This window comes from Elgaria multicarinata, chromosome 23, assembly GCF_023053635.1.
Source record: "Elgaria multicarinata webbii isolate HBS135686 ecotype San Diego chromosome 23, rElgMul1.1.pri, whole genome shotgun sequence".
NCBI classification, from domain to species: Eukaryota; Metazoa; Chordata; class Lepidosauria; order Squamata; family Anguidae; genus Elgaria; species Elgaria multicarinata.
In genome coordinates, this window is record NC_086193.1 from 7,758,380 (window position 1) to 7,780,508 (window position 22,129).

Sequence of the window (22,129 nt, forward strand, 5' to 3'; positions counted from 1 at the left end):
GTGGGAGAGGCCACAACCTCACCAGGCAACTGATTCCATTGTCATACTGCTCTAACAGTCAGGAGGTTTTTCCTGATGTCCAGCTGGAATTTGGCTTCCTTTAACTTGAGCCCGTTATTCTGTATAGAATTCCATCCAGTAAAGATGGATGGCTATGGGACCAGTGGAGGTTGGTGGCACCAAAAAATCATAGAATAGTAGAGTTGGAAGGGGCCTCTAAGGCCATCTAGTCCAACCCCCTGCTCAATGCAGGAATCCACCCTAAAGCATCCCTGACAGACGGCTGTCCAGCTGCCTCTTGAAGGCCTCTAGTGTGGGAGAGGCCACAACCTCACCAGGCAACTGATTCCATTGTCGTACTGCTCTAACAGTCAGGAAGTTTTTCCTGATGTCCAGCTGGAATCTGGCTTCCTTTAACTTGAGCCCATTATTCCGTGTCCTGCACTCTGGGAGGATCGTGAAGAGATCCTGGTCTCTGTGCCTACTGTCCGTCTGCACGTTTCATGGAAATGGTTTTTAAACTTTGGGAGGATCGAGAAGAGATCCTGGCCCTCCTCTGTTTGACAACCTTTTAAGTATTTGAAGAGTGCTATCGTGTCTCCCCTCAATCTTCTCTTCTCCAGGCTAAACATGCCCAGTTCTTTCAGTCTCTCTTCATAGGGCTTTGTTTCCAGACCCCTGATCACCCTGGTTGCCCTCCTCTGAACACGCTCCAGCTTGTCTGCGTCCTTCTTGAATTGTGGAGCCCAGAACCGGACACAATACTCTAGATGAGGCCTAACCAGGGCCGAACAGAGAGGAACCAGGACCTCACGTGATTTGGAAGCTATACTTCTATTAATGCAGCCCAAAATAGCATTTGCCTTTCTTGCAGCCATATCGCACTGTTGGCTCATATTCAGCTTGCGATCTACAACAATTCCAAGATCCTTCTCGTTTGTAGTATTGCTGAGCCAAGTATCATAGTACCATAGAATTGTAGAGTTGGAAGGGGCCTACAAGGCCATCGAGTCCAACCCCCTGCTCAATGCAGGAATCCACAGTAGGGGTGGTGGTGGAAGAAGTGGGATGTGGGGTGGAGGCTGTGGGTGCCACACTGTTACTCCCTGTACTGCTGGCTTTCCGTCAGCTGTTTTCACCCAGACACGAAACAAAAGATGCAAATCAACCACCTTTCTACAGGGTCAGGGCTCAGCCCCTGTCGGTCCCTCTCTCTCTATTGAATGACCTGGGCCAAGATGCTCCTGCCATTGTCTCCAGGGGCTTCTTTAACCTCCCCCCCACCCCATCCCAGCTGCACGCCTCAGCTCAGCGCCAACATTCAGAAGCCTCCAACTGACTTCCCTCAATACAAACAAATAAGAGGTTTTTTTGTGGGGGAAGCTCATATTCCCCCAATTCTAGACTGAACTGGCTGGATTTCGAACTTGCTGCTTGTTCACCCACTCTCTCCCAACCTGGCAAATTTGGCAGCTTTCACGAGACAGGCCTTCTCACACTTTTTCCTCGAATTTTCACACTCAAAAATAAACAAATTCTACCAGAGCCTTTGCGCTAGAAGAACTCCCCATGGGCCTATATCTCAAAGGGCAACGCTCACCTCCTTCCATGTGGCCCTACGTGAGGGGTGAATACTCCCCCCACATAACATCCCATAAAAAGCTTTGTGAGGCATCACACCTATGAAAAATTACGTGCAAAATTTGGGGGCGGTTGGACAGTTTATGCCCCACAAACTGACTTTTTGCCCCTATGGGAAATATGCGCAAAATGGTGTTCCCAGCCGTAGCTATGATTTTATGTTATTTTCCTGGCATGGCAATCTTTTTATTATTATTGTTTCTTGCATTTATATCCTGCCTTTTTTCCTCTTAAGTAACCCAAGGCGGTGTACCAGGGTGGATAAAAATCAATGATTTTTTTAAAAAAAATCAAAAAAACATGGATTTTTTAATTTAAATCGGATTTTTTTAATAAAATGCTTTTTGAGGAAAAATCTATCGAAAGATAGTTTTCTATTTAAGATACTTTATAGTCCAAAGGTCATTCATCATGAAATAAGGATTAGTTTTTAATTATGTCGCATGAGGCTTTATATTCAAACTTTTTGGTGAATGAATTCCATGAATCCATTCACCATGTCATGCTCTTCCAGAGGTTTCTGTAAGACTATTGGGCAATTTATCTATCTGGAAGATATTATCACAGCTGCTTGGTTTTACAGTTCTCAAAACTGTGAATGTGGGTCTGCAGGGATCAGAATCCTGTTGTGCCTTTGCAAATCTGTGTACACAGAATCAATCCCTTACGACTTAAGTGCTAAGTTTAAAAAAATCCAATGAATAGAGTGCACTTTTTTGAAGGGGGTGGGAAGTCACAGGATTAAATCGAGTCTTTCTGAGTAGTGATTTAAATCATGATTTAAATCAAATCCACCCTGCGGCGTACATAATCCTCCTCCTCTCCATGTTATCTTCACAACAACAACCCTGTGAGGTAGGCTGGGCTGAGAGGCTGTGACTGGCCCAAAGTCACCCGGCGGGTTTCCATGGCCCAGTGGGGACTCGAACCCGGATCTCCCGACTCCCAGTCCGACACTTTAGCCACTGTGCCACACTGGATCCATTTGAGGAAGAGGTGGGCTACCAGCTTAGCAAGTGCCTAAATAATTCCTGCCCTAGCCTTGCCCCTGCCCCCTCCCCTGCCCCCCAAGATGGCAAGCCGTCGCCAGTTCCAGCGATGGGCTCTCCTGACATTTTCGCTCCTCTCCAATGCAGGTTCCCGGCTTCTCTCGGCTGACGCGGACGGGCACATCAAGTGCTGGACCATGATGGACCACCTGGCTAACAGCTGGGAGAGCGCAGTGAGCAGCGTGGTGGAGGGGGACCCCGTCGTGGCCCTCTCCTGGCTGCACAACGGGGTGAAGCTGGCGCTGCACGTGGAAAAGGTGGCCGAGAATTCTGGGGTGTGGTCAGAGGGAGGCGGGAGCAGGGCTGTAGGCCCAGGAGCTTGTCTGAGAAACGCTCAAGGACAGTTCTGGCTTCGTGTGGGTTGGAACAGTCCCTCCTTTAAGACAGTGAAGCCTTCAAACACACCTTCAAAGCCCTACATGGTTTGGGTCCAGGCTGCCTGCGGGATCGCCTTCTCCCGTACAATCCGCCCCGCACACTCAGGTCCTCTGGGAAGAATTTCCTTCGGCCAGCCGAAACTAGGCTGACAGGTATTACCCAGAGGACCTTCTCTTCTGTTGCTCCTGCTGGCCTGCTGGAGGAGATTCGTCAACTTGACAGTCTTTTAGCATTTAAGAAAGCTATAAAGACTGATCTCTTCCGGCAGGCCTATCCAGGGGAATTTTAGGATGTTTTTAGAATGTTTTAGCAATGTTCTTAATTCAGTTTTATGTATTTTATATTTACTGTTGTTCCCTGCCTCGATCAAAATGGAGAGGCAGGCAAGAAGAAATAATAATAATAATAATAATAATACAGTTGTTAGAGTTTGCCACATTGTCCCCACCCCGACTGAGTGAAGCCACGCCTGCTAGCACCCCTAGGTGCAGCCTCTGCCATGGTGCACCCCTGTACCATCAGGGAAGGGTTTTGCTCACTCCATTCTCTCAAGAGGGCGGGCTGGGTCCCTTGGGCTACAAATCCCCCCTGGCTTCAAACTGCATGGACTGCAAAGTTATCTACCATGGGAAGCCTGCCTCCGGTGGCTGAAGATATTAGTGCAGAATACAAATTAAAATTAATTAATTGTGTTTGAAAAACAAAATAACCCTGATGTGCGCGCACACACACCCCCACCCCACCCCGAGCCTCTGTAGTATGTATGCCAAGTTTCAAATATCTAGGTCTTAATGCTGTGGTGCTGACAGACAGACAGACGCACAACCTCTTTTATTATTATAGATTTATACTGGTCTGGTGTTGTGGTTAGGATGTTGGATTAGGACCAGGGAGGCCTGGGTTCCAATCTCCGCTCAGTCCTAATGTTCACTGAGTGATGTTGGGCCAGATGCTTGCTCTCAGCCTAATCTACCTTGCATGGTTGTTGTGAGGATAAACTGAGAGCAAGGGAGACCAATAGTGTAATAAATATTGTGCGATACTTTTTAGTGGCAGGATATAAATTTGTGTTAAAAAACACATCCATGAAAACTGAGAAATAAATAGCACCAACCAGTTTAAACCTATTTCAGCAAAGCTGAACTCCGCTTAAAGGCCAAAAGCTTGTCTGAGTACAGGTGAAGACAAAGATGGAGCTATCTTGCCCTCCCTGGCAGGGAATTCCACAGCCCGGGAGCAGCCACTGAGAAGGCCCCGTCTCACATCCCTACTGAGTGTGCCTCTGATGAGAAAGCCCCCTTCAGGAGGATTTTATTTATTGATTGATTACATTTCTATACCACCCAATAGATGGAGCTCTCTGGGCGGTTCACAAAAATTAAAAACATTCAAAGTATAAAACAACAGTGTAAAACCATAATATAAAAGACAATATAAAAGCTCAACCAAATAAAAACAGCAGCAATGCAAACTTACGAATGTAAAACACCAAGTTAAAATTTATTTATAGACTGTTAAAATGCTGGGAGAATAAAAAGGTCTTCACCTGGCGTCTAAAAGCATATAATGTAGGATCTTAAAACCCTGTCATAGAATCATAGAATACTAGAGTTGGAAGGGGCCTACAAGGCCATCGAGTCCAACCCCCTGCTCAACGCAGGAATCCACTCTAAAGCATCCCTGACAGATGGTTGTCCAGCTGCCTCTTGAAGGCCTCTAGTGTGGGAGAGCCCACCACCTCCCTAGGTCACTGGTTCCATTGTCGCACTGCTCTAACAGCCAGCTCATAGGGAAGCATGCCGCCTTTCCTACCAAAGTCATGATCTAAATTATTATTTTTCTCTTTGACCCCTTTGCATTGGTTATTTCCATTGCAATAGTAATCTTGATAATTTACTTGTTTTGCAGCAGCTCTGTACCATTCATTCATTCCATTTATATCCCGCCTTTTTTTCCTCCAAGGAGCCCAAGGCAGCATACATAATCCTTCTCCTCTCCATGTTTTCCTCACAACAACAACCTTGTGAGGTGGGCTGGACTGAGAAGTCTGTGACTGGCCCAAAGTCATCTAATGAGTTTTCATGGCTGAGTGGGGACTAGAACCCAGATCTCCTGACTCGCAGTCCGACACTCTAGCCACTACACCACCCAGTAATGCCCCCATATCTTTAACACAGGGGACCAGATCTCCCCCCTCCCAGGCTTTTGTGCAGTTTGTTCCCTATCCTAAAAGGTTCCTTTGTTACTTTGTTAGGCTTCGTTACTAGAAAGAAAAGGTTGAAGCTCAAATAGGCTGGCATTGTTGTTGCTGGCAGCTGATTGGTGGGAAATCGGCCAATCCCGTTGCCCTACTCTCAAAGCTCCGCCCACATGTCAAAATCCGATTTAACTCCCCCCAAAGACACAAAGCCATAACGCGGTGCAAACTCGGACGTGATCCAAAAGTTGTGGTAAATCGCGAATGCGGAGATGCGCGTTCTCGGGTTAAAAAACCTGGCGCTGCGGTGAATGGGCGGCTGCGTCGTGTGTCCTGAAATGCGAATCTGCGCATTTAAGTCGGGGTAAACAAGCCGTCTAGACAAGCCCCCTGTCCCTTTCGCCCCGCCTCTCTGTGCCAAAAACTCTGCCAGCCGCTAGAAGGCGGCCCCCAAGAGCTTCTCCTTGCTTGACACTTCCTGCTTCCTTCCGTCCTCAGTCCGGAGCCTCCAACTTTGGCGAGAAGTTCTCTCGGGTCAAGTTCTCCCCGTCCCTGACGCTCTTTGGTGGGAAGCCCATGGAGGGCTGGATTGCCGTCACCATCAGCGGCCTGGTGACCGTCTCTCTGCTGAAGCCCAACGGGCAGGTGCTGACCTCCACCGAGAGCCTCTGCCGCCTGCGATGCCGGGTGGCCCTGGCGGACATCGCCTTCACGGGCGGGGGCAACATCGTGGTGGCCACCTCGGACGGCAGCAGCGCCTCGCCCGTCCAGTTCTACAAGGTCTGCGTCAGCGTGGTGAACGAGAAGTGCAAGATCGACACAGAGATCCTCCCCTCCCTCTTCATGCGCTGCACCACGGATCTGGCCCGGAAAGACAAGTACCCGGCCATCACCCACTTGAAGTTCCTCGCTCGGGACATGTCGGAGCAGGTGAGGCCTGGTCGTTCCCTGCCTCGGGATGTGGGGTCTGGGAAGCGAGGCCCACAAGGAAGGGTGGAAAGAGCTGGGGGAGGCATGAGCTAAAGGGCTGTCATGCAGAACAGTGCGATGTGGCTGCAAAAAAAGCAAATGCTATTTTGGGCTGTGTTAATAGAAGTATAGCTTCCAAATCGCGTGAGTTCCTGGTTCCTCTCTGTTCGGCCTTGGTTAGGCCTCATCTAGAGTATTGCGTCCAGTTCTGGGCTCCACAATTCAAGAAGGACGCAGACAAGCTGGAGCGTGTTCAGAGGAGGGCAACCAGGATGATCACGGGTCTGGAAACAAAGCCCTATGAGGAGAGGCTGAAAGAACTGAGCATGTTTAGCCTGGAGAAGAGAAGATGGAGGGGAGACATGATAGCACTCTTCAAATACTTGAAAGGTTGTCACACAGAGGAGGGCCAGGATCTCTTCTCGATCCTCCCAGAGTGCAGGACACGGAATAACGGGTCAAGTTACAGGAAGCCAGATTCCGGCTGGACAGCAGGAAAAACTTCCTGACTGTTAGAGCAGTACAACAACAGAACCAGTGACCTAGGGAGGTTGTGGGCTCTCCCTGCTAGAGGCTTTCAAGATGCAGCTGGACAGGGATGCATCTGTCAGGGATGCATCTGTCAGGGATGCTTTAAGGTGGATTTTTGTAAACCGCCCAGAGAGCTTTGGCTATTGGGCGGTATAGAAATGCAATAAATAAATAAATAAATAAATTCCTGCCTTGAGCAGGGGGTTGGACTCGATGGCCTTATAGGCCCCTTCCAACTCTACTGTTCTATGATTCTATGATCTTCTTGAAGTTAAATTCATACTTTCAGAATACAAAGGCCTTGACCATTTTTGGCCCGCAGGCCTTGTGGATGCATCGCTCTGCCCAGAGAAGCTGCTCACGCCCATCCTGAGATGTATTTTCACCTTCCTTCCTTCCTTTCTTGCCTCCCTCCTTGCACAGATGCTGCTGTGCGCCTCCAATCAGAACAACAGCATTGTGGAGTGCTGGTCCCTGCGGAAAGAGGGGCTGCCGGTCAACAACATCTTCCAGCAGATATCTCCTACAGGTGAGTCTGCGGCAGACGAAGCTTCCTTGGAGGAGCCCGGTGGAGTAAAACCAGTCCTTGCGCTTTCCCCCCAATCTTTAGCTGTTGTTCTGTTCTGTCCTTTCTTGAGGCTTACAGCCGGAACCAGTAGAGGGTGATGGGATCAGTTCAAGGCAGGTAAAGTCCAGGCTAGGAAGCGGAGTTAAGTCACGGGGCTGGATCAAGGATCTGCCTACATAGGCGTGCACACCGGGTGTGACAAGGCACACCCTAACTTCCCAGGGCCACCTCTGCTTTCCTACGCACCCTCCCTTCTCGAATCGAGTTATACTTCTTATACAGCCATCATCAGTTGCATTCATATCAGACCCACACAATTCATACTGCCTGACCATTGTTGTGGCCGATGCCGTAGCCACCCGTCTTCTCTGCAGCCTGAGAGTAGGCACTCCTAGCTGGCTGGCATCAGAAAAGGGCCTGAAGCAAAGAGACAGGTGTAAAGCAGGGCGCGAGGGCGGGGATGTGCATTGCGATGGATCCTAGCAACGAGGATGAGGGCCTTCTCAGTGGTGGCCCCTGGCTATGGAATGAATTCCCCAGTGAGACCCTGCTCACGCCAATGTCACCTTTTCAACACCAGGTTCATAGAATCATAGAATAGCAGAGTTGGAAGGGGCCTACAAGGCCATCGAGTCCAACCCCCTGCTCAATGCAGGAATCCACCCTAAAGCATCCCTGACAGGTGGTTGTCCAGCTGCCTCTTGAAGGCCTCTAGTGTGGGAGAGCCCACAACCTCCCTAGGTAGCTGATTCCATTGTCGTACTGCTCTAACAGCCAGGAAGTTTTTCCTGATGTCCAGCTGGAATCTGGCTTCCTTTAACGTGAGCCTGTTATTCCATGTCCTGCACTCTGGGAGGATCAAGAAGAGATCCTGGCCCTCCTCGGTGTGACAACCTTTCAAGTATTTGAAGGGTGCTATCATGTCTCCCCTCAATCTTCTCTTCTCCAGGCTAAACATGCCCAGTTCTTTCAGTCTCTCTTCATAGGGCTTTGTTTCCAGACCCCTGATCATCCTCTGAACACGCTCCAGCTTGTCTGCGTCCTTCTTGAATTGTGGAGCATAGAACTGGATGCAATACTCTAGATGAGGCGTAACCAGGGCCGAATAGAGAGGAACCAGTACCTCACGTGATTTGGAAGCTATACTTCTATTAATGCAGCCCAAAATAGCATTTGCCTTTCTTGCAGCCGTATCGCACTGTTGGCTCCTATTCAGCTTGTGATCTACAACAATTCCAAGATCCTTCTCGCTTGTAGTATTGTAGTTTTGTAGTATTCCGACTTTTCTCTACTCTCAGGCATCCGGCAGTATATGATAAGGTCATAGAATTTCCTACTGTTGATGGTTAAAACTGTTTGGATATATATGTCTGTCTTTGGCCGCCCACACAATCTGTCAATATGCTTGTATGTAAACTGTTTCTATATTGTGTACAATATATTGTTAAGGTTTTTAACCTCTTCAAATTGCCCTGGGAGCTTTGGCTTTTGGGTGGTATAGAAATGTAAGAAATGAAAAGAAACGAAAGAGGGGAAAGAAAATGGGAAAATCGCCCCCCAGTGGCCCAAGCACTGTGGGTGCAAGGTTGCCTAGTGGTTAAGGGCAGATTTGTGTGACAATCCCTTCTCCCTCACCTCCAGATTTCACTTGGATTAAGAAAACCCGCCCCATTTTTGTTGCAGCAACAAAATTGCTCCTTCCTTTCCCTATTTACATTGTCATTTGCAGCAATTTTCCTGAGCCAGGGGCGAACGAACAAATGAGAGCAATTTAAATGTTGCTTTTGCACAGTTAACCACTTATGTCATCAGCTTCTCTCCACTCCTGTCTCGCTGGGAACAAGATGTGCTGACTGTGCCCAGGTGAGAGGCAATTTCATCGGTTGTGTTTAGACTCCGGGAGTCCCAATCTCCAGCTGTGCCTCTTTTGTCCGTAATAGAATATTTGACGACGGTTTAGATGGTTTCTGCCCCGTGACAAGACAGGTGGCTTTTCAAAAGGAGTCGTTTCAACATGCACCCTATTGCTGTCTGCGCACGTCTTTCAGACCATACAACAGGGGCGCTGAACCTCTTTTGCCCCAAGGGACGAGTTCCATTCTGGGGGACCTCAGTGGTGGGTCGGACCAAAAGGGAAGGTTACATCACTTGGGATGGTTTAGTTTGGAAAAAGGGAGGCTAAGGGGAGACATGATAGAGGTGTACAAAATTATGCATGGTTTGGAGAATGTAGACAGGGAAACCTGTCCAGAGTGCAGGACACGGAATAACGGGCTCAAGTTAAAGGAAGCCAGATTCCGGCTGGACATCAGGAAAAACTTCCTAACTGTTAGAGCAGTGCGACGGTGGAATCAGTTACCTAGGGAGGTTGTGGGTTCTCCCACACTAGAGGCCTTCAAGAGGCAGCTGGACAGCCATCTGTCAGGGATGCTTTAGGGTGGATTCCTGCATTGAGCAGGGGGTTGGACTCGATGGCCTTGTAGGCCCCTTCCAACTCTGCTATTCTATGATTCTATGATTCTCCCCCCCTCAAAATACTAGAACCCAAGGGGGTCATCCCATGAAACTGATGGGTGGGAGATCCAGGACAAATAAAAGGAAGGACTTCTTCACACAGTGCAGAGTTAAATTATGGAACTCACTACCACAAGATGTAGCGATGGCCACCAACCTGTATGGCTTTAAAAGGGGGTTGGATAAATTCCTGGCAGAGAGGGCTATCCATGGCTACTAGCCCTGATGGTTGTGTGCTATCTCCAGTAACCGAGGCAGTAAGCCTGTGTGCACCAGTTGCTGGGGAACATGGGTGGGAGGGTGCTGTTGCACCATATTTATTTATTTATTTATTTATTACACTTATATCCCGCCCCCATAGCCAGAGCTCTCTGGGCGGTTTACAGAAATTCTAAAATTGAGATAAAAACAAGTATACAAAATTTAAAATTCTAAAACACAGAACAGACACACATAAAGCATTAAAAACCGTTAAAAAAACTAAACATGTGGGTGATTAAGATGTGCCGCCATATGCCTGGGCAAAGAGGAAAGTCTTACCCTGGCGCTGGAAAGATAGCAGCGTTGGCGCCAGGCGAGCCTCGTCAGGGAGATTGTTCCAGAGCCGGGGGGCCACCACTGAAAAGGCCCTGTCCCTCATTGCCACACTCTGAGCCTCTCTCAGAGTAGGCACCGGGAGGAGGACCTTAGATGTTGAACGTAGTGACTGGGTATATTCACGTCGGGAGAGGCGTTCCGTGAGATATTGTGGTCCCAAGCCATGTAAGGCTTTATAGGTCAAAACCAGCACCTTGAATTGGGTTGTTGCACCATGTCCTGCTTGTGCATCCCTGGCCGATGGCTGGTTGGCCACTGTGTGAACAGAGTGCTGGACTAGAAGGACCCTCGGTCTGATCCAGCATCAGGGCTCTTCTTACATTCTTATATTAGTGGGTGCACGAGGCATAAAGCTAACGTGAATGTCAGTTTCACTTGGGAAAAGCCAACTTTGGATCTCCAGTGGGCACAAGGGTAGGCCTGGTTGTGTCCCTGCTGTCAAGAGCCCCCTGGACTTCCCCGTAGCGCCCTGTTCCAACGGTGGTGATGAGAAGGAAGAGCCAATGCCCTGCCCTACCTGTTGCCTGGCTTTATGCTGCTCAATCAAGCAATTGGGAGCAATGCTGAGAAAGAGAAGGGGGGGGAATAGTACCTGGTGACAATGGAGGTGAGAAGACCCCCCCAAAAAAATAACCCCTGAAGCCAGTACTGACACTGGATGGAATGGCAAAGCCCTCTTCTTATTAGGTCACCTTGCTCTAGTCCAGGGGCGGGCAGAAAGCAGCTCTCCAGGTGTTTTGGACCTCAGCTTCCAGGTGCATTCTGGGTTACGCGCCACACCGCCTGAGAGTTAAAGCCCCAAACATCTGGAGACCTGCCTTCTGCTGCTCACCCCTGCTCAAGCCCCCTGCAAACAAGGCCGCCTTGAGGCCCAGCATTGGGCAAAAGGCGGGATACAAATCATCATCATCATCATCATCATCATCATCATCATCAAAGCGTATCAGAGGGCGCACCTGAGGACTTGGGCGCATGAAGAAAAAGCAACATGTCCGGTGGGCTTCTGCCGGGAGTATTTGCCATTTGCACCCTCATTTCGGGCAAGTTGTTTTTGCGCTTGGCAGGTATAAATAGACCAATGGAGTCATCCTTTCTAGAGGCAGTAAACAAAGCCTCCAGCCCTTTTCTCATGTCATGTATTAATTTTCTCCATGGAAAGATTGCAGTTAAATCAAAGAGATATTGAAAGCTGTACACAGTGCTCCAGAGATGATTAGCTGTTAAACACGGTAGCGTGATGGAGAGATGTGAGGTTGCAAATTAGCTGCTGTGTGTTTATTGTTTATTTATTATTTATTTATTTATTACATTTCTATACCGGCCAATAGCCGGAACTATTGTAGACGTGGGGGAAAATTTCCTTCTCCCCGCCCTCAGGGAAAAAGTGACCAGGAGCCAAATAATGGAGGTGGATGGGACTGCAGCCCAAAGTATGCACACAGCTTCTCCATATGGGGCTTTTATCCTGCAGTTGGGATTGGTTACACATGGCCATTTGTGGGGAGGGAAACATGTGGAGAGGAAGACATTTTTCTCCCTCTCTCAAAATACTAAAACCCGGGGTCATCCGATGAAGCTGATTGGTGGGAGATCCAGGACAAATAAAAGGAAATATTTCTTCACACGTTGCATAGTTAAATTATGGAACTCACTACCGCAAGATGTAGTGATGGCCACCAATCTGGATGGCTTTAAAAGAGGGTTGGAGACATTCCTGGAGGCAAAGGCTATCAGTGGCTACTAGCCCTGATGGTTGTGTGCTATCTCCAGTATTCATAGAATAGGGGCCTGTAAGGCCGAGTCCAACCCCCTGCTCAATGCAGGAATCCACCCTACAGCATACTTGACAGATGGTTGTCCAGCTGCCTCTTGAATGCCTCTAGTGTGGGAGAGCCCACCACCTCCCTAGGTCACTGGTTCCATTGTCGTACTGCTCTAACAGTCAGCACATTTTTCCTGATGTCCAGCTGGAATCTGGCTTCCTGTAACTTCAGCCCGTTATTCCATCTCCTGCACTCTGGGAGGATCAAGAAGAGATCCAGGCCCTCCTCTGTGTGACAACCTTTTAAGTATTTGAAGAGTGCTATCATGTCTCCCCTCCATCTTCTCTTCTCCAGGCTAAACTTGCCCAGTTCTTTCTGTCTCTCTTCATAGGGCTTTGTTTCCAGGCAGTAAGCCTGCATGCACCAGTTGCTGGGGAACATGGGCGGGAGGGTGCTGTTGCACTATGTCCTGCTGTTCATCCCTGGCTGATGGCTGGTTGGCCACTGTGCGAACAGAGTGCTGGACTAGACGGACCCTTGGTCTGATCCAGCATCAGGGCACTTCTCATGTTCTTATGACAAGGCAAAAATACCAATATGTTTTAGCTTAAAGCTCTCCCAGCCCTGGGAGTGGCGTTGCAGCTTTTAAGAACGTGAAACAAACCACGCAAAAGCTGGAAAACCACTCAATGATGGTGGCCGTTTCGTGGGGGACATTGGAGGGGGGAAAGGGGTGTGGCCCTTTGGGGAACCCAGGCCTGCGTTCCTCCACCCCTGCCAAACCATATTCTCTCATCAGACAAAATATGAAAAAGCAGTAACATCTCATTACATTTCTATACCACCCAATAGCCAAAGCTTCCTGGGAAGTTTACAGAGATTAAAAACCTTAAAAATACAACGTTGTACATAATATATAATATATATAAAAAGTTACATACCAACATATTAACAGATTGCAGATGCACACGCACACGTTTATATACACAAACAATTTTAACAACAGTAAGAAAACCCGCGACCTGATTAAAAACCTTAGAATATGCTACCAAAGGTCTAAGAGCCAGTGTGGCGTAGTGGCTAAAGTGTTGGACTGGGCGTCGGGAGATCCGGGTTCGAGTCCCCAGTTGGCCATGGAAACCCACCGGGTGACTTTGGACCAGTCACAGACTCTCAGCCCAGTCTACCTCACAGGGTTGTTGTTGTGAGGTTAACATGGAGAGGAGGAGGATTATGTTCACCGCCTTGCGTTCCTTGGAGGAAAAAAGGCGGGATATAAATGCAATAAATAAATAAGAGGAGAAGAAAACAAACCTCAAGAACAAGGGAAAGCAAATTCATTTTCACGTCTTGTCTTTATTGATTTATTAAACAAATGTTCTCTTTCCAAATAGAAGAGGTTGCTGCTAAAATGCACGATTAAAAATGTAACCGAAATAGCTTCCGTCTGCTCTCTCTCCTCTTCATTCCCCCCATGCCGCCCATCACGCACCCCAGCCACGGAGCCCGGCTCCTGCCTCTGGAGACCTGGGCAGAGCGGGGATTCCCTCCCTCAGAGTAAAGGCTTCAAGTGTGCGCTGCTCGCTAGCCTGACCACGTGAAGGAGTACAGGGTGAGCTCCGCTGCTGAACGGCTCGTGCAGCTCCGTTTCGCTTTTTTGAACCATCTCCCCGTCTTTTTTAGTCGGGGACAAGCCGCCGATGATCTTGAAGTGGCGCATCCTTTCTGCCACCAACGACCTGGACCGGGTTTCGGCCGTGGCCCTGCCCAAGCTGCCCATCTCCTTGACCAGCACGGACCTGAAAGTGGCAAATGACACCAAGTTCTACCCGGGGCTAGGTAAGGAAGCTGGGCGCTGGGCATTTCATTGGGCTGTTTTATCTCGCTGCCTTAAGTGTGATTTGGGGGATACACCTGAAATGAAGACAGGAATGCATTGTTTTAGGGCAGCCTTCCTCAACCTGGGGCGCTCCAGATGTGTTGGACTACAACTCCCAGAATGCCCCAGCCAGCTGGGGCATTCTGGGAGTTGTAGTCCAACACATCTGGAGCGCCCCAGGTTGAGGAAGGCTGCTTTAGGGGCTGGAAAAGAGCGATTTAATGTTCCTCCTAAACCCCAGCAGCTCCACCCTCAGGCACAAGCGTTAGTCAAGAGTTGAATCAGTGATAATGAGCTGGAGGTGCAACGGTTTGACTCAGGGGAGTCAAAAGACTCATATTGTTTAGGTTTTGTTCCTAGGCAGGGTGGCTCTGACTTTGGCACCTTTTCCATCAATAGTGGATGGCAGTAAAGAGAAGTCTGAAGATCCCTGGGGTCTAATGCATGTGCAGAGTGCCAGGCATGACTCACCCTTGTCGTCTTACAAGAATCTGTCCCTGCTTGCAGAGTCTGCCTTATAACTGGTAGAGCACTCGTGTTGCATGCAGAAGGTGCCAGGATCAATCCCCCCGGCATTTCTGATTCAGGATTGGGGTGGGCAGGTGATGAGAAAGACGCCTCTACCTGAGGCTCTGGACAGCCACTGCCGGTCAGAGGGGTCTCTACCCAGTGGAGGTGGGCGGTTCCAATGTCAGCGGGGTGGTGAATCCACTCAGGGGTTCATTCAGAACCAGTCAGAGTTCTAAAGCAGGGGGTTGGACTTGATGGCCTTTTAGGCCCCTTCCAACGCTAAGATTCTATGATTCTATAAATGGTTCTGGTTGAAACCTGGAGCAGATTCACTGACGATGGAGCTGCTGGCCTCCGCTGTCTATACCAGGCTGGATGGATCTGCCCTGATATACAAGGGGAAAGTCTACAGCACAGTGGTTGAGTACCTGCAGAAGGTCGCAGGTTCAATCCTCACCATCTCTAACTAAGAGGGCTGCTGTTCAGTTTTGCACTAGGCTGGGGTGGGCAAAATTGGGGGCACACACACACATGGGATCACTGGAGGAGGAGGAGGAGGAGGATAAAGTCTGTTCCTCGCCATCCTCCCCCACCGCCTTGATGTGGATTCCCAGTGGGGATCACTGTCCCGGCACTGAGAAGCAGGTTTTTCCTTGCAGGGAAACGTGGGTGAGCCTCCCGAGGCCGTACAGGGAACGGCGGTGCCAGCCTGCTCGATACAAAGGCAACCAGAGCTCCGAGTGAGAAAGAGGGGACAGGCTGAGCAGCAAATATTTAGCCACTGTATAGGACCTGGAGAAGGATTATATGATGATGATGATGATGATGTTGAATATTTATATATCGCTCCCCATTGAAAAATTTCGGAGCGGTGTACAAGATAAGATGAAAATAAAAACAGAATAAAACAGTTAAAACAAAATTTAAAAGAAGCAAAAACAGAGATTCAAGGCTGCATATTTCTGGCAGGCCTATCCAGATCAATGTGAAATCAAGAATTTTTAAGATGTATTGAATCATAGAATCATAGAATAGCAGAGTTGGAAGGGGCCTACAAGGCCATCGAGTCCAACCCCCTGCTCAATGCAGGAATCCACCCTAAAGCATCCCTGACAGAGGGTTGTCCAGCTGCCTCTTGAAGGCCTCTAGTGTGGGAGAGCCCACAACCTCCCTAGGTAGCTGATTCCACCGTCGCACTGCTCTAACAGTCAGGAAGTTTTTCCGGATGTCCAGCCGGAATCTGGCTTCCTTTAACTTGAGCCCGTTATTCCGTGTCCTGCACTCTGGGAGGATCGAGAAGAGATCCCGGCCCTCCTCTGTGTGACAACCTTTTAAGTATTTGAAGAGTGCTATCATGTCTCCCCTCAATCTTCTCTTCTCCAGGCTAAACATGCCCAGTTCTTTCAGTCTCTCCGCCTAGGGCTTTGTTTCTAGACCTCTGATCATCCTGGTTGCCCTCTTCTGAACACGCTCCAGCTTGTCTGCGTCCTTCTTGTGGAGCCCAGAACTGGACACAATACTCTAGATGAGGCCTAACCAGGGCCGAATAGAGGGGAACCAGTACCTCACGTGATTTGGAAGCTCTACTTCTGTTAATGCAGCCCAAAATAGCATTTGCCTTTCTTGCAGCCATATCGCACTGTTGGCTCATATTCAGCTTGTGATCTACAACAATTCCAAGATCTTTCTCGTTTGTAGTATTGCTGAGCCAAGTGTCCCCCATCTTGTAACTGTGCATTTGGTTTCTATTCCCTAAATGTAGAACTTGGCATTCATCCCTATTAAATTTCATCCTGTTGTTTTCAGCCCAGCACTCCAGCCTATCAAGATCACTTTGAAGTTTGTTTCTGTCTTCCACGGTATTAGCTATCCCACCCAATTTTGTGTCAAAATTCCTGTTCTAATGTTCTTCCCCACCTCAATCCAAAGGGAGAGGCGGGTAAGAAATTAATAGAATTATTATTATTATTATTATTAGGAATTATATTGGTGAATTCTGTCTCCTGACCCCATGCTACAATGCCAGCTGCAATGCCACTCTCTGGCCAGCTGCAACGGAGCAGCCGAAAGTACAGGCCAACAGCTCCCTCTGCTGTTTGTACTTGGCATTTGGGATTTAGAGGTAGACTGCATCTCAGTGTGGAGGCTCCACCTCTCTGTCGTGGCTAACAGGTGCTGATTGACCCAACTCCCTCCTTCAAGACCCCTCTCTGGCCTTTTTTTTGTAATAGTAGCTACTGAAAGAGCCAATGTGGTGTAGTGGTCAGAGTGTTGGACTGGGAATTGGAAGATCCGGGTTCGAGTCCCCATTCAGCCATGGAAGCTCACTGGGTGGCTGTGGGCCAGTGACAGACTCTCAGCCCAACCCTACCTCGCAGGGTTGTTGTTGTGAGGATAAAATGGAGAGGAGGAGGATTATATACACAACCTTGAGTTCCTTGGAGAGAAAAAGGCAGGATATAAATGTATTAAATAAATAAATAAACAAAAATGGCCCCTGCCTGTGCCACCGTCCATTCCAGGCCTCGCTCTCGCCTTCCATGACGGTAGTGTCCACATCATCCACCGGCTCTCGCTGCAGACCATGGCTGTCTTCTACGGCTTGACCTCCCAGCGCCCAGTGGATGAGCAGGCTATCAAGAGGCAGCGGGCAGCCGGTCCCCTGGTCCACTTCAAAGCCATGCAGATGTCCTGGACCTCGCTGGCCTTAGTTGGGGTTGACAGCCATGGAAAGGTAGGTTGATGGAAAGAGAATTGTTAGATTCCCTTTACCCCAAGGCAGGCACGTAAGAGCCATGCTGGATCAGATCCAAACATCTATTTCCCCCCAGTATTCTGTTTCCAGCAGTGAGTAGTCAGTTGGAAGGCCAGAAATATTATTAGACTCCTCCTCCAAGCTTTGACTAATCCCCATTTAAAACCAACTAAGCCAGTGGCCATCTTGTAGCAGGGAGCTTCATGAATCAGGTCTATATTTGGGAATAAAACATTCCTTTTCTGCTTCCAGTCAATTCCATTGGGTGACGCTCCCTCCCAAGTTCTAGTCTAATGAGGGAGAGAGGAGAAGATGATCTCTCTTCTCTGTAGCAGCCCTGCGAGCTCAAGGACCGGAGAACAGTAGTCTGTGACCCCAGACAGCTCGAGGAAGTGAGCCAAGCCACAGAGCAGTGACAGGCAGGCAAAAGCCCCCTCACCCCTGTTCCTGGGTGTTGTGGGCTAATCTGACCGGGGGATGTAGCCGTTTGAGTGCCGAGTGTCAATCCAGCCGCAGAGTTTTCTAACACGGCACACTTTGGCAAAGAACCCGAGGGGGTGGAAGAAGCACCAGGCACAATTTGGTCAGTGGCCCCTTACAGATCCCATTGGTGGCCCCTCCGTTCCCCAACAACCACCAGAAGGGCTTGTGAGGAACCATCTTGCCCTGAGGGGATGAGAGCAGAAGCAGACAAAGTTTGAATTCGTGAACCGAAAGCATAAGGAGAATCATAGAAGAGTAGAGTTGGAAGGTCCTCTTAAGACCATCAAGTCCACCCCCCTGCTCAATGCAGGAATCCACCCTAAAGCATCCCTGACAGATGGTTGTCCAGCTGCCTGTAGTGTGGGAGAGCCCACAACCTCCCTAGGTCACTGGTTCCATTGTCGTACTGCTCTAACAGTCAGGAAGTTTTTCCTGATGTCCAGCCGGAATCTGGCTTCCTGTCACTTTAGCCCGTTATTCCGTGTCCTGCACTCTGGGAGGATCGAGAAGAGATCCTGGCCCTCCTCTGTGTGACAACCTTTTAAGTATTTGAAGACTGCTCTCATGTCTCCCCTCAATCTTTTCTTCTCCAGGCTAAACATGCCCAGTTCTTTCAGTCTCTCTTCATAGGGCTTTGTTTCCAAACCCCTGATCATCCTGGTTGCCCTCCTCTGAACACGCTCCAGCTTGTCTGCGTCCTTCATAGAATCATAGAATCATAGAATAGCAGAGTTGGAAGGGGCCTACAAGGCCATCGAGTCCAACCCCCTGCTCAATGCAGGAATCCACCCTAAAGCATCCCTGACAGATCCCTGACCCTTGAAGTGTGGCGATGTAAAATGCTTTGAGTAAATCAACCCACAAGCCTCCAAATCGCAGGTATAAGCTGTTGACCTCTTGGCTGCATCTCACTTGTAATTTCCGCCCCCAGCTGAGCATGCTCCGGATCTCCCCTTCCATGGGCCACATCTTGGACGTGAACATCTCCCTCCGGCACTTGCTCTTCCTCCTGGAGTACTGCATGGTGACGGGTTACGACTGGTGGGACATCCTGCTTCACGTACAGCCCGGCATGGTGCAGAACCTGGTGGAGAAACTGCACGAGGAATACATGCGCCAGAACGCAGCCCTGCAGCAGGTGAGGGTGCCGAGCCCCGCCCCCTTCCCTCCCACCCCTCCTCCCTGGGGGCGGGGCTTCAGGTCCGTTCCGGACTTAGCCAGACCCTTCACCCTTAAGGGATTTCTCTCTTCCTCCGTTGCCACCTGGCACTTTGGGGTGTCTCCAGGGCCAGCGTCAAGGGTCGGCACGGTTGGGCTCCTGCTGAGGGCCCATATGCCAGTAAGGGCACAGGGGCAAGGTCCTCCTTTTCAACATTGCAAACTGTGCCTCTTGCTCAGGCCCAGGCAGTGGCAGTGGTGAGGAGGAGGAGGAGGAGCAGCAGCAGATGCCAGGACCTGCTTATCATAGAATAGCAGAGTTGGAAGGGGCCTACAAGGCCATCCAGTCCAACCCCCTGCTCAATGCAGGAATCCACCCTAAAGCATCCCTGACAAGTGGTTGTCCAGCTGCCTCTTGAAGGCCTCTAGTGTGGGAGAGCCCACCACCTCACCAGGCAACTGGCTCCATTGTCATACTGCTCTAACAGTCAGGAAGTTTTTCCTGATGTCCAGCCGGAATCTGGCTTCCTTTAACTTGAGCCCGTTATTCCGTGTCCTGCACTCTGGGAGGATTGAGAAGAGATCCTGGCCCTCCTCTGTGTGACAACCTTTTAAGTATTTGAAGAGTGCTATCGTGTCTCCCCTCTTCCCCAGGCTAAACATGCCCAGTTCTTTCAGTCTCTCTTCATAGGGCTTTGTTTCCAGACCCCTGATCATCCTGGTTGCCCTCCTCTGAACATGCTCCAGCTTGTCTGCATCCTTCTTAAATTGTGGAGCCCAAAACTGGACACAGTACTCAAGATGAGGCCTAACCAGGGCCGAATAGAGAGGAACCAGTACCTCACGTGATTTGGAAGCTATACAGTCCAAAATAGCATTTATTTATTTATTTAGAATATTTATATACCGCTCCCCATTGAAAAAATTCGGAGCGGTGTACAAGGTAAAATGAAAATAAAAACTGAATAAAAACAGTTAAAACAAAATTTAAAAAGAAGTAATAACAGTAATCCAAGGCTGCATGTTAAAGAAAGGCTTCTTGGAATAAAGATGTTTTCAGGAGGCGCCGAAAGGAGTACAAGGTTGGTGCCTGCCTGACCTCCAGAGGCAGGGAGTTCCACAGGAGGGGGGCCACCACGCTGAAGGCTCTTCCCCTGGTGGATTCCAAACGGAGGATGGATATAGGTGGAACCACCAGGAGCAGGCCCTCGGATGACCTCAGGGACCGGGCAGGTTGGTAAGGGAGAAGACAGAGCTCTCTCACGTATCCTGGTCCCAAGTTGTTTAGGGCTTTGTACACAAGTACAAGAACCTTCAACCTGGCCCGGTAGCGAATAGGCAGCCAGTGCAGTTCCCTCAGCAGAGGAGTTCCATGCTGGAAAGGGGCAGCTCCAGACAGCAGCCGAGCTGCAGCATTCTGCACTAGCTCCAGCTTCCGGAGCAGCTTCAAGGGCAGCCCCACATAGAGCGCGTTGCAGTAATCCAATCTTGAGGTTACCAATGCCTGTACCACCATGGTCAAGCTATCCCTGTCCAGGAGAGGCCGTAGTTGGCGAACCAACCGAAGATGGTAAAAGGCACTCCGAGCCGTGGCGGCTACTTGAGCCTCCAACGACAGAAATGGGTCTAAGAGTACCCCCAAACTACAAACCTGTTCTTTCAGAGGCAGGGCAACCCCATCCAGAACAGGCAATGAGCCTGTCTCCCGGACTCGGGAACCGCTCACCCACAGGGCTTCCATCTTGCCAGGATTCAGTCTCAGTTTATTGGCCCTCATCCAGCCCATTACTGAGTCCAGGACTTGCACAACCTCACCTGATTCAGTTGTCACAGGGAGATAGAGCTGCATTAATAGAAGTATTATAACCCACTGGGCTCGTCGGTGAAAAGTGTTTCATGAACGGTTGTGATCCGCATTTGCCAGGTTCTCTCCACGCGCATCATCGCCATGAAAGCTTCACTTTGCAAGCTCTCCTCTGGCACGGTGGCACGGGTGTGCGATTACCATGCCAAGCTGTTCCTGATCGCCATCAGCTGCACCCTGAAATCGCTCCTCCGCCCCCCTGTCCTGAACACGCCAGACAAGAGTCCCGGAGACCGGCTCACCGAGATCTGCTCCAAGATCACTGATATAGGTATGTTCAGCCAGTGCTGGTTCTCTGACAGCCTGGTATGAGAGGAAGGAGAAGAGTAGCTTCTAAGGGTCACCGTCAATCTGCCTGCTTCTCCACACTGAGGACTAGTACAGTGGGATGGCTGGTTCCTCTGTTCATTGGACGGGACACTTCCAAATTCTTCTCACCCAAATGTCCCCTTGAATTTTGAGTTCCAAAATGCTTGGTTTCGTTTCTGAAGTGGAACCAATGCACGGCACGTTCCTAATAAATAACATCATTAGGAAGCCCATGATGTTATTTATTTATTTATTTATTTATTTAGAACATGTATATCCCGCCCTATACCATTAAGATCTCAGAGTGGCGTACAGATAAAAGCATGCAGTATAAAAGAATAAATAGGCACAGTTAAAATCAAATTAAACCATGAACCAAGTTAAAACAATATATAGTTTAAAAGTAGTTAAAACAATGTGCCATGATCTTCTGTTTTTAAATTTCGGACGTTTTAAATTTAAACTTGTGCAGCGTTTTCCACAGCATCAGTAAAACGCAGCACAAAAAGAATCTCACGATCATGCATACAGTCTCGTCGAAATTGTTTACTTTTTTTTGTTTGGATGATTTTAGAGCTTTTATCAGCATACAGGAGTTGGGAGAGAAAAGTGAAACAGGAGGAATCAAAAAGCCGTGGTAAAACTTTTGCAACGTGCAGCGCTTTGTACAAAATTTGGATATTTAAAACCGGAACACCAGGGGACAATTCATAATAGGCCAGGTGGAACGGATGCATTAAGAATCCTCCACTGTTCCATGTTTTAAATTTCCAAATTTTGTATAGGGCCCTTGTGACGCCACCCCGTCACATACACGGCTTTGACGCGAGCACCTCCCACAGGCTAAGCACCACCACTTAAATACCTGAAGAAGGGGTAACAAGAAAAGTATAACCTTTCCTCTTGGGGAGGGAAGAGGAAAGCAGAGGGGAAAGGTAAGGAAATTTGGAAAAGGCTTTTCTGT

General features: G+C 49.1%; 1 protein-coding gene across 1 annotated transcript in view; it reads left to right on the forward strand.

Moving 5' to 3' along the window:
- Positions 1 to 22,129, forward strand: part of MED16 (mediator complex subunit 16) — a 34,626-nt gene that overhangs the window by 5,353 nt on the left and 7,144 nt on the right. Inside the window, exons 4-10 of the mRNA XM_063147251.1 lie at positions 2,778 to 2,947; positions 5,764 to 6,195; positions 7,189 to 7,294; positions 13,891 to 14,046; positions 17,119 to 17,330; positions 18,766 to 18,972; positions 20,917 to 21,127. Of these exons, the coding sequence (XP_063003321.1) occupies positions 2,778 to 2,947; positions 5,764 to 6,195; positions 7,189 to 7,294; positions 13,891 to 14,046; positions 17,119 to 17,330; positions 18,766 to 18,972; positions 20,917 to 21,127 (1,494 nt within the window). The remainder of the gene's footprint in view (positions 1 to 2,777; positions 2,948 to 5,763; positions 6,196 to 7,188; positions 7,295 to 13,890; positions 14,047 to 17,118; positions 17,331 to 18,765; positions 18,973 to 20,916; positions 21,128 to 22,129) is intronic.